We start from the raw sequence: 12,734 nt of genomic DNA, 5'->3' as shown, positions 1-12,734 counted from the left end.
ATAGCTCATTAAATTAGTTAGCTGAGTGATTCCATTTATCAAATTATTTTCCTCCAGCCGAAATGTTAATCACAACCAGCCGTGTCTCTCTGCGCTCCACGAGCTTCAAAGAGTCGAGCTAAAGATTCCTAAGTGAAGATCAACTAACGTAGTCTCTCCAAACATGCGCATCTTCCAGCTCCAACGGCAACCCCAGCCCTGGACCCCATCGTCTTAATAAACTGCGGGCGTGTCATTCCACGTCTTAAGGTATGTGGATTACACCACTACACATCAGACCGTTGGGTCAAATCATGGATACCCGTCTATATTATAATATGAAGATACCAAGTAACTAGCATGGAAGATAGCATTTATACCCATTGGAATGCACTTGCACTCTGGTATCCCACGTATCCCATATATGCTACGGTTATAAAGCCATGTTGCGGATTTTGCAGAAGTTATGAGATGTATTTCAGGATAGCTATGTAGTGTGGATTATATTTAAAGTTTTACGATGATTTAATGACTTTAAGTGATAAGTTTGTCAAGTCCCACTTTGAAATAGGCCTAGCTGTTACGGTGATAAGTATCCACTTACACGAAATTGAGTGCCACTAATTTTAAATTGATAGGGCCTAAATGAAACAACGTGTGTCGTGGAAATTAAGGCATGATATCAGTTATAAGGGTGTTAACATTCTTGAGAAAAAAACTCAGAATAATGGGTCCATGGTCATAAAGAAATTATACTACATCACATCTGAAGCTCCAGCTTAGCATCCGTCCCTTTCATTTGAGCCCCGCACCGAATGCGCCCGTTGTCAGATAGGACTGGCTGGACAAGCCAAAGCCAATGGAAAAATTTGCCGGTGCCCCCTCCCCCGCCCCCCCCCCCCCCAAGAAAAAAGTTGTATTAAAAAGTTTATACTAGTAAACCTCGGGATAAAAACAACATTTATTTTGTTGTTTTCGGCGTCGGTTGACGTGCCCATTTAGCTTGTTTTGGGTGCTTTTTAGGTAGAAGTATTTCTGCATGCCTCCATGGTTTGACCAACATGGAATTGATCAATATTAAGGTTGATTTAATAAGTTGTCTTGGGCCTAATTAACACACTCGTGTATATGTGGGTTTTAAACAATTACGACGATAAAATCACCTAGGCACTTGCATACTTTAGATTGATTCGGCTGGATTTTTTTTTCGGAGGGATGTAGGTCGTCTTTAATTGCTGCCACGAGAGGTCACCGTGACCATGCTGTGTCAGGCCCTCATATCGGTTACAGCCGTGGGTCGCACGGGCCCGCTGCCCCCCACGCGTCAGCTGTCGATACTTCGCGCTCGTCTCTTCAAGTCCCATTAGATGCTCTGGGAAAGAAATTCCCTTCTCCTGTGGACTTTGTGTCTAATTTGCGTCTGGTCGCAGCTGCTATGAGAAGTGAATGTTGAAAATGCTATGAGAAACTGATTTAAGATGAACTTCTACTCGTAGGCTCCGCTCAAGCCTCTCACAGTCTTTCTGAAGCATCTTTTCAGAAGCCCAACAGCTCTTAATATTCTCGAAGAGTGTTCTGTAGTGTTTTGCGTCTATATTTCTCATATAGTGCTCATCATGCCTATTGTTCTCTAGTTATGTGCGTCTTTGATCCTCTCGTAGTGTTTCACATTAATGTCTAGATTTTCGTCTAGTTTTTCTCTCATATTATGGTCAAAGAGTTCTAGAGATTTCTTCGCCTTTATTTTATAAGTGTTGTCGAGATTTTTACGTCCTCTCGAAGTGTTCTCAACTTATTAGGTGTTCTCAAGATTTTGAGGTGTGAAGGCACATCTGACGTTAAAATAAAATAAAAAACTATATAATGAATACTACCCTGGTTTTTGTATTTGAAGCTGTATAGGCTTCACTCAAGCCGTGTGTGTTCCTCCCGAGGCATTGATCTCATCGTAAGCCAGTTCAAGTTCCAAAATGCCCTTTAAGTGGGCGCTTTTGGGCGCAGCTGCTTTTAACATGAATGTTGAAAATGTAATAGGCCTACAACATTACCCTGAGCTGAGATTGACCTCGTAGGCTTCACTCGAGCCGTTGAACTAAAAAGGCGGTCGTCTTTTCGCAAGGAATTTTCTCGCCAAATCGTCCATAATGTTTGTTGCTCGTTAACAATCTGACTTTTCTAAGCTTTCTATTAATAAGGTCTGTAATTAAATGAGGAAATATGGTTCAACACAAAATCAGATGTAGTCCATCCTCATCACCGGCATCAGGAATTTTACAAACAAATCGTTGATGCAAAGTTCTAGTTCTTCAACCATTGCTGCTGTACTGTGTCCTTCTTTTGGAATCCCAGAGATTTACACATCTATTAATAGTCAACTCCAGTGCTATCCACCAGTCAGTGATAGATTATCAGCGTTTGGTTAACATTAAGTTATCGCTGCATGAAACATCCGTCTGATCAGTTGGAATGCATTGCAAAATGACATCCTCTATCTCAGAAGCCTAGACAATATTGCGCCGTATAATTAAAGCTGCACTTTGGCACAAAAGTCACAAGTTCAAACATGAATTACTTTGTCATTTTGCTTTTATTCTTTTTCTTTTCTTTTTTATAAAGATTTTAGTAAATTTTGTGACAGTGCATCTTTAAGTAATGCACACTGTTTTACAATTACTTTGTCAGAACATCCCAAATCGAAAATGTCCTGCCAAGAATCCGGTTCCCATTCGGGCGAGTTTCGTATATGGGTTAGAATAACCCGCTCATGGTCAGTTTTGGATCTTAACAACGTTTGAAACAACTTGTCTTAAATTTGTCCAAGGTTTTTAGAGTCGGACTTCTGAACACTAGGTGGCAGCAGAGTATAGTTCTGACCATGCGCAGTTACACTGAATTAATCTGGGGTCTTCAAATTTCCCAATTGGGCTACAAGGTCCAGTTGGGCTCCGTCGTCAATTTTGGAGCAGCTACGTTTTGCACTGTGTTTCCAACAATAACATCAAACAGAGCCCGAACCTAAGCCGAGATTTTAAAAACTTCTCAGGTAAAGTCCGCTGCCACGCGTCACCAAAAGTCCCTTATTAATGAATTTGCTCAAAATTAGGCTGGTGTTGGTTCGAGTCCTTACTGATTTGTATGCCGTTTTCCCCCATTTGCATTTGGTCTATACATACAAAGACACAATGACAATTACACCTCCAAACAAATATGAAATCTTGATACTCACTTATAATACATACATATTCCCAAAGCTCAGAGAACACTTCCAAACTGTTTGCACATTTCACTCGCAAACATCGACACCATTAGAATTAGGTTTCACGAACATGTCACCAATGTAAGAATGTCTCAACTGCTATTTCATCTAAGTATGTTTTAAGGTCGATATATAAATCTCAATGTGATAGATGGGGAGGGTGGGAAAGCATTTATGAAATACTTTCATGTTCGTTTGGATGAAGAGGACTTTAGTGTTTTGCTGTTACATTACTCCAGATCTAGTAGACGTGACCATGGACACCCTTTCACACTCTGACATTTAACTTGATCCTCGCCATTTGGTTTTCCATTCAAAGAATAATCATTACAATGTTAAATGTACATAACTCTCTACTTCTTGTGTGTCTTCAAGCTTTTTTCTACTTCTTATTCCTTCCTCGTCTTCTTTGTCTGTCCCAGTGTCTTTTGGGAGGAAGTTACATCACCAAATATGCACATAATTAGATATGCGAAAGTGAGCATGCTGTTCTTGATTCCAAGTTTGCCACTGTCTATTATCTCTCAGACGTCACCCGTAGTTAATTATGCAAAATACACAAAAACCATATGGGTTCGGCAGCGAAAATATTTAGCACAAACTAACATTTTTAACGAATTTATAACAATATACAAAACAACTGATTGCTGCGATGTATTACTCACGAACACTACTATGTTTAAGTACAGTTCGAGCTAGATTTTCATCATCTTTTGGTCATTCTTGTAATTGACAATTTAGGCCTAAGATTTTTTCTAAGACTAAGAGCGTACATTCATGCGTGACTTTACTACAAAGTGATTTAACGACTACTTACCCAACTGATATAGAATTACTGCCAAGTTGGCCCAAGTGGCTGATTTACCTTGGCACCGACTGAATGAAGATTCTTTGTGTATTACAGTCCCAAGGTCTCTTCATTCATCAATATATAAAACCACATGCTCTTAAAGGGAGAGAAACAAGTCAGGGTATTAATTTGTCTTTTCTTCTGGTTTAAATTAAAATTAATCCATCACATTCAGCGGTGTACATCGAGTGCCCGAAGGGTGTACAAGTGCTATGTTGCCTACGCCCTCTTCCAGAAACACAAAGTACCTTTTTTTTGACCGAGTATATAGCCCATGACCAGAAGAATTAGTGTTACATTTTTGTGGCTGGTCTTTCCCCCCATGTTTTTTCCATTTTCTTGCAGAATTTACCTTCCTGTAATGACGAATGGCAGAAAACTTGATAAAACTTTCGCGCACAGTTTTCACGAAACACAATGTTGTACATTATTGATTGTATAGTTCAACTTTTCTCTACGTCCTTCTTCTGTGTACAAGACCGGATGTCCGCACAACTCTGCTCAGCATAACCCCAATATTCAGTTAGGCTCAGGCCTGGCCTAACTTGAGACCTGACATTTTGTGCTATTTATTTACGAATCCTATCTATGGGTGGGACCAGCCCCAGCCAAAATATATCTAAAATCCAATTGACCGTTGTTTGTGAGGCGACGTTGTTATTTATATGCTTAATAATTTTATGTATGACCACATCAGTGGATCTATATTTATATTGCTTCACGAGCGGGGGCTGCAGTGTTATAAATAAATGTATAGCTTTGCAGCGGCGGTTTTTCTCTCTCTCTCTCTTTAAATCAGGTTAAAGGTCCAGACCACAGCGTGGTGACTCTCCAACATCATCAGCCCCAGCTAGTTGGTTTTAACTAGATGCAATTGTAAGTGGCTTCATGATAAGAGATACTTGAGCTCGTAATGAACTCATTTCCAAACGGTGTATCTGAAGTGTTAAACGGCGCGAGCAGATCCCCAGCTCGGTGAAGCAGTTTTCCCCGACATCATGGCCTTTTGCCAGCTCGGCCGACCAAACAGACATAGGCAGGCCTAGGCAGGCCTAGGCAGTAGACCACCCCGCTTGATCGCTTCTCAGTGGGACACACCTCAGTGTGATACTCAACTTGAACCAAGAACGTGCTGAAGACTCGTATCATGTCAATCTAGTTTGCAGTTGTTTCAACATTGTACTTTAATTGGTTAACTAGATTTTAAAGTTGGACTGTAGCGTAGATTTGTTTTTCTTGGAGAAATTTAACTTTATATATTGACTGATTTGTCGGTACCCCGAACAACTATCTTAACTTATTAACTTAAATCTTAACTTCTTACAAGTACAATTCAAACTAATCTTAACCAATTTAACTCACACCTTAACTTATATTATTAGATTTCTCTTAACTGATACTTTAACTGATATCTTATTTAATAATAATACCTTAACTTTAAATTGCACCTTATTATAACTCAAGCATGGCCACAATGTGTTATCCGATGTTTCATTATAACTTTCAAATGTTAAGTAATTTCTTTTCAAAAAGGTATCCCGTCCTTCGGCAATTATATATCTTAACTTTCGTAGATTATTGTGGTGGAAACGTTTGTCATCGCTCGCGGTTCATGCCATGGTGGAAGATTTTTTTATTTAACTCTAGGCTTTCATTTCTTGCGTGTTATTGTGTTTGTTTTTATCACAGTCTTGTAATTTCTTCTTATGAATGGAGTTTGAACAATATTACCACAAGGTACGAAAATGGTGCTCCCCTGTTTTGCAAAAAAAGGAGAAAACATGTGATTTTTGTCTGTATACTTTTTCTTTCTATTTATGAATTTCATATTTTTATTTGTGAATTATTTGAATTCCTATTATGTCCTGAGATATTTAACCTACACACAACCGGAAGGCCAGGTCAAAACAAGGTTTGTGTACGGGCTTTACTGATCTAACCTAAAAGAAAAGACTGTGTTGCCTCAAACTTCAATAGAGACTTGGAAAACATAACTTCCCTCAAATCGGCATCATTTCCCATTCGGTGTAAAATGCAACTCATGGGTGTTTTTACCCCAGAAAAATTAGCAGGTGTTGACATCAAAATCCACATAGAACAACTTTGGAAAGAAAGAATAATTGTAAATAAATACGAGATGGGGAAATGACTGCTTGCGCAACATCAGCTGCGATCATAAATAGTGACAAATTATTTATGGCCGAACATGGAGGTCCTCAATTGGACAACTTTCATCACTTGCTGGCGATTTTGTGAAATTGATGGGTTTTTTGTACAACCATCACGAATTGGAAAGGGGTTTCTGGGGCAACTCTTTGGCTGAATTGTTGTCTTTTTCTTCGTTTTTTCTTTTTTATGGCTTTGTATACATCGCGGTACCTCTAAAAGTGATATCATTATTGAAACAAAAGTAACACCTTCCTCCATGTAACACCATCACTTCCTACATGGACTTTTGGGATATAATTTAAAATAATTGTGACAATGCTTCAGTAAATCACCATAGTTTGACTTTGTAAAATAACTTGGTCTTTATTCGTTAAGGATTATATCAATTATGGCTCCTTTGTCACAGGCTTTTACGCAAATATTGGACTTGGTCTATGCATGGTTTATGTGTGTGTATGTATGTATGTGTTAATATCCGCAAGCTAAGGGACTCCCTTATATGGCGGGCCAGAGAATGTTATATCCGTACCGACAACACGTTATGGGACCATCAACCGCACGTCATAGTACAAATGCCTTCATTCACCGAGTGCCAGAGAAGGCTTCTTACTTCTCGCATTCCATTGGCTCTGCGCGTAGCACGTGACGCACTGCGCAATCGCAGTGTACACCAAGCATAAGGTCATCAGCTCGGAGACGAAAACTTCACATCTTGTCTACTGCAAGAACACCCCTGACATTCCGCGCACTCGCGAAGGTTCGTCCGTCTAGCCTGACCAGTTTCTTGATCGGAGTAAGCCGACTGTACATTCCAAGCTCCACTCGCCTTGCTGCCGCTTCTTCCTTTCTTTCGTCGTCGTTGAGAGTCCCCGGAAACACATACTACCAAAATGGAGGCCATCAAGAAAAAGATGCAAGCTTTGAAGCTGGAGAAGGAGAATGCCTTGGATGGGAAGGATACCGCTGAGAATGAGATGAGAGCGGCTAAGGAGAGGGAAGAGGCGGTGAGTTTTCACTTTCAAAATGAGATAACCAAGTTCAGAGAGAGACTTAACTTCTCGTAGACAATACATGTGTGTTATTACTGTGTCAAAAAGGTACCCCTCCACACAAGTACCAATCGTTCACTGAAAGTTTGTAACTTCGTAAAGAAGATCCACCATCCTTTCACTGACAGTTTGTAACTTGGCAAAGAAACTAAAGTGTACTCTCTCTCTCTACATAAATGCATTGAATACTTTGCATAAGAATGAATGATTTCTGAGGCCCCATTTTAATGACCTGGCACGTATTACATGTACAGGAGAAAGTATGTTATGACTCACAAGAAAACCTTCCTGGAGTTATTGCCGGAAGAAGTGATTTGGTGACACCGAAAAAACACCGACCTTTCACGGGCCTCATTCTGTGTGTATTGTTTGCTATGGGAGTTTGGGAATGTTTAACCAGACCATAACAAGCATTGCCACCAAGGTTGTGGTCTATAGCTGTCATAAAAAAAACCTGCAGCTTTACCTTTTGTTCAAGAAAGAACTGAGAGGGTTGTTAAGTCAGCCACGAAACCCAAGTGACTTCTGTCCTTGGATGGCCAGACGTGATTAAGAAAACAAAAATAATACCATGAATGTGACAGTACGGAAGTGTTTTTATTGTGAAAATTAAAAAATGAAGCACAAACAACTTTAATAGCGGAAATTTGTTCATACGAGCCAAGGAATTTTCGTGTGAAAACGAAACATAATTTCTAACTTTTCTTGCGTCAAGAAATAAAAGAGCTCCATTATATAAATTTAGAAATGAAAACATGTACTCCAACCCCAGCACCCCACCCCCTCCAAGTTTAATCGTGTGGTTGTTTTAGTCGACATAAAACAGTCGTCGTACTACAGCGGCCAGTGCAGTCGCGTGTCGCCAATGAAGGATGTACAGCACGTGCCCAAACGGGGCACATACCACGCATACCAGTCAACATTCCATGCCCAAATAAATATAGCTCTACGGCCATTTAATGAACAATTATTTTAATCGATACTTTCTATTTCACAATCGATGGATCATCTAAAGCGTCATATTCAAGACACTTTATGTTGCTTAAACTGATTCCAGTAATTTAAAAAAATTATTGTAAAAAAAAATGCACTTTTTTTTCGATTTGGCAGCCATCAATGATTTTCACCATTTTGCCCAATGTCCCAAAGTCGGATGCTTTGATAATATTGTTCAAATTCCAATTATAATAAGTCGATGTGTAAATAAGTTTGTTGCTTATCATTCAAGGTTTACCATGACTTTTGATTATGCAAATCTGGTTGCTGTTTTCTAATTAGCCAATTAATTTGTCGTGGTACTTTATAAATCATGAATCAGGATATGCCTTATTTGTTTAAGAGACATCTCATATAAGAAAAAAATTAGGAGAAAAGTAATTAACTATACATTATTAAAATTAATTTCAACTTGGTCAAAATGTTTCCAGTTTTGTTTTATTTATTTTTGTATTGCCCCTAACTTGAAACGCTCTTTGTCCTAATTAGGTCTTCAATGGTCCCTGTATGAATCGGGAAACAATGCAACGACACCCCTTGTATATAATCTCGTTCTTCTTTTCTGTCTTTTTACTAAACACAAAGTATCAAAGTATATCTTGTTCGGGGTTCTATTATCCATATTGGGGTATAAATTAGTGATACCCCGTCGAGAGACTTCAAAAATAAAGTTGTGTATCCGTTTGGACAGATTCCTTAAAGGTTTTTTACATGATTGGTATTAGGGTAAAACAATCATCTTTGATTATGTAGTTCAAACTATAATCATTGTTTCTGTGAAATAATATTTCCATCTGAAATGAAATGAAATATTAAAAAAATAAAATCTACTTAAAACTTTTTTTTTTTTACAGTTAATGTTGGTTGTTGCAACCAAATTTAAAGACAATATTATGTTAACAAGCTGAAATTTATGTATGATTTTTTACTAGTTTCCCCGGACTCACAAAATGGTTTTAAAAAGCACACCTTTTCAAAAGTTTTTCATTTTATGTACAGTTACATATGCGGTTAGTGTTAGCATGAAGGCTTTCTCAGGCATCTGAAACCACAGTTCTCTTGCAAAAAAATTCAATGGCCAATTGAGGCAAAATATTTTAAAGATTTGTTCTCTTATGTACACCACGTGAGGATACGTTACCAAAAGTATATCCTGCCTTTAATATATTTGACACCAGTCTTCCTTTGTGTTTTCCTGCATACGAAATAGTGTGCACTGTAATTCGAGATACCACGTGTGCCTGGAAGTCATTTTTAAGAATAACTGACAATAAGAATGCATTGAGTTCAAGACCATAATAATAAAATTGTACAGACCGCTGTTGCTTGTTTTGTTTGTCTGTTTAGTCGGTCATTATTGTTTAATATAAAGTTCATGTTTAAGATCAGCTATACCTTTAAAGTGTGGGTTATTATTGATATTGAGTGTGCCTGCTGGCAAGGTCAAAGGTCATCAATGATATCAATTATAATAACCAGAAAGTATGATTGTTCCTCGGATTATCCGTTTTTTTGACTCATTAAGGGTTCACTTTGAGACAGATTCCGGGTCATATTGACCCAGAAATTCGACTTGTTATTCACCCTCTTATCGTTTGCTTTCTTTTCTTTTCAGGCCCAAGATGAGATCAAGGAACTTCAGTCTAAGATGAAGACCATCGAGAGTGAACTCGACCAGGTTCAGGACAAGCTGACGACCAACGAACACAAGCTCGAGGAGGCCGAGAAAGCACAGGCAGCAGTAAGTATACATTATTATTCCATGCGGCCTTATAGCTGCAGACCCTCGGTGTGTAGAAAGAATGTTAAATTGATTCATTAGCTGAGCATAATAATATAATAAGGGAACCAACAATTAAGATTTTGTTGGTTACCTGTTTTTTAGCATAGCCAATTTGAAAGGCTGTGTCCGCATTGGTAACTACAGCTACGGCTATGGCTATCCCTGCTAAGGCTATAACTATCCCTGTTACGGCTATGGATTCCTGCTACGGCTATGGCTATCCCTGCTACGGCTATGGCTGCATCATCATGCTTGAAGTAGGACGTCCTGCTGAGCAAAACTGTGGGCAGCATAAAACCATGCCGAAAAGTAGCTGTAGTCACCGATTTGGATACGACATATCTCGGAGGATCAGGGTGCTTGGATGATGAGCGAGAATGGCAAACGGAAGCTCAAAGGAAAATGGCGTCCGTCACAGTTAGTATCTCAGGGGTTGAGATTTTATTTGAGGTTTATGTAAATCACCAAACAGGCTGTGATGAGCTGGTATTCCCTACCTCTATCCAGCAAGCAGTATAATAGACCCCTTGCATTAATTGGCCGCCATTGCCAAGATGAGGTAAAGCACTGGCGAAAAGTGCACGCGCCAAAAACAACTCTCAACCAATGATAGGTCTTCATTTACCTCAGTGAGGGCGCTGTTTAGGTTTGTGAGGTCATGCACGGTATCTTTCATTTCATTGAATCTGGACTCTCAGAAAATCAAACAGTGTACTAGTAAAAAACCCCATGGATAGAAAACTGAAGGAATTTTTTAAGATGTAGGAGGAGACACCCAGGGACTTATTTAAAGGGAAACTCGTGGTACTCAGGAACTAAAAACTCAATCCAAGTATAATGCCCCCAGCGTGATGGGGTAACTGGGATCCTAGAGGTAGAAGGCAAGAAAATTGTACCACACGCCAGCCTGGCCACCATAATGACCTTAGCGCGCATGTTACAGAGGCTGAGATGACAAGAACTAGAGTAAAATATTGTTTTAAAAATGTGCCTATGAAAAACAACTGAATGTGACTCACAGTTTAAACCTCCGATTTGGAAATGAAGGATACAGTCTACCGGTTGAGTAACTGTATATTATAAAATGTAGACAGACGAAGGACAATAATAATGTATTTTGTCTTTAGACCCTCTGGTGGTAGATTTTGAAGGTCGTCATTTTTGTCCCAGCTTAATGAAACATTTTCATTATTAAAAATGAAATTAATAACTAGCTGCTATACAAAATGTGAATAGTAAGTCAAAATTGCGTAAAGAGTGGCCTTGTGACGTCATACCTCCTTATATGGCGAGAGTACCCGCGGCCTGATGGTATGCAAGCCATGCGAGTCTCGTGGTGGTTTGTGGGAGATAACACGCATGTTTACCATGTGTATACACACACGCACTGATACCCACAATGCCATGCCTAGTGCATGCAGTGAAGAGGCCATCACGAATCGCTTTCTAATATCATTTTACAAGATGCAGTCATTTTAAATACAAACCGCTAGTTAGCGTATGGATCATGTAAAGTTACCAGTGACAACACGTGTCTATAAGAGAGCCATAGAGTCTGGAAGCTCAATGAATGAAAACACTTACAAGTCTGCGTCTATTTTTATCAACTTTAATAAAGTAGGCGGGGCACGTTCTGAAGAAGAAAGAAATATAGCATATAAATGCTGTTTTTTGTGGGAATTTACGACACAAAGTGTAAACATTTCCCATCATGGTCGGTGTAATCTTGCCTGCAAGGAATTGCCCTGGCGTGAAAAGGTTACTTTTTGTAACAAAGTTTACATGTTTTTTTACCGATCGAATTTCTGCGCTAGGTGTAAGCATGGAGGAAAAAGTGAGATAATCAGATAAATTAATTTATTCCTCCATGGTGTAAGCGAATAAAGTAAAAATTCCTTGCTAATACTACACAAACTTCTCGATCGTATGAAGTAGCATACCACCATTTCTCATGAAAAATGGTGTATTTAAACAATTAATGCATTAATTGTTTTTCTGGTAAGCACACAAATGGGCGTTTCTGAAACATAGCTTGGGCCCTTTTCTGGCGACCAGCGTATTATTTACGAGCCTCGAGTCGAAGACTCACGTCTTTGGGCCACCTTCTCCAACATTATACTGCCTTAGCATCAACACAAGAGGGCGTACTAGGCACACACTCACTGACTATTAATTATTTTCATTCACTACATTCCCAATGTGTCTCTATGAATAGATGCATCAACATGTCGTACAATGGGTCATTATTATGTGGTAGTATTTCACACAATCAAATTAGTAAAGTCTCCCCATAGTCCACTGTGGTTACGTAACTTAAAGAAACAACCCCCCTTTGTCAGTAGTTCTTCTGTGGTCTGCCTTTACTTTATATGGTCAGTGGCAACACCCCCAGGGGAGACGCTCCTATTTTGTAAACGAGTGACTTTTAAACTTTATGTTGATGATTATAGCATGATTATAGCGAATCGTTCTTGGATAATAATCATATTAAAGTATAAAAAAGTAAATAAGAGGTTGCTCTCACTTTGTTACTTTCGTGCTTGTCCATTAAGCTATAATTAGCTATAAAAATCATTGATATGACATTTGTTTTCTAACACAACAACTTACATATTATCATGAAGCTATGTTTCGTTATTATTTATTGAAGTT

At 38.9% G+C, this 12,734-nt stretch overlaps 1 protein-coding gene across 3 annotated transcripts in view; it reads left to right on the top strand.

The window, feature by feature from the left end:
* Positions 1-6,975: 6,975 nt before the first annotated feature.
* The window catches only part of LOC139942139 (uncharacterized), a 43,411-nt gene continuing 37,652 nt past the window's right edge, over positions 6,976-12,734 (top strand). For all 3 annotated transcript variants that reach the window (XM_071938864.1, XM_071938865.1, XM_071938863.1), the window contains exons 1-2: positions 6,976-7,258; positions 9,915-10,040. In XM_071938864.1, the coding sequence (XP_071794965.1) occupies positions 7,145-7,258; positions 9,915-10,040 (240 nt within the window). In that variant the 5' untranslated portion in view covers positions 6,976-7,144. The remainder of the gene's footprint in view (positions 7,259-9,914; positions 10,041-12,734) is intronic.

Source organism: Asterias amurensis, chromosome 9, assembly GCF_032118995.1.
Source record: "Asterias amurensis chromosome 9, ASM3211899v1".
NCBI lineage: Eukaryota > Metazoa > Echinodermata > Asteroidea > Forcipulatida > Asteriidae > Asterias > Asterias amurensis.
Note: the sequence above shows the minus strand (reverse complement) of the source record. Positions and strands in the feature narration are given on the sequence as shown.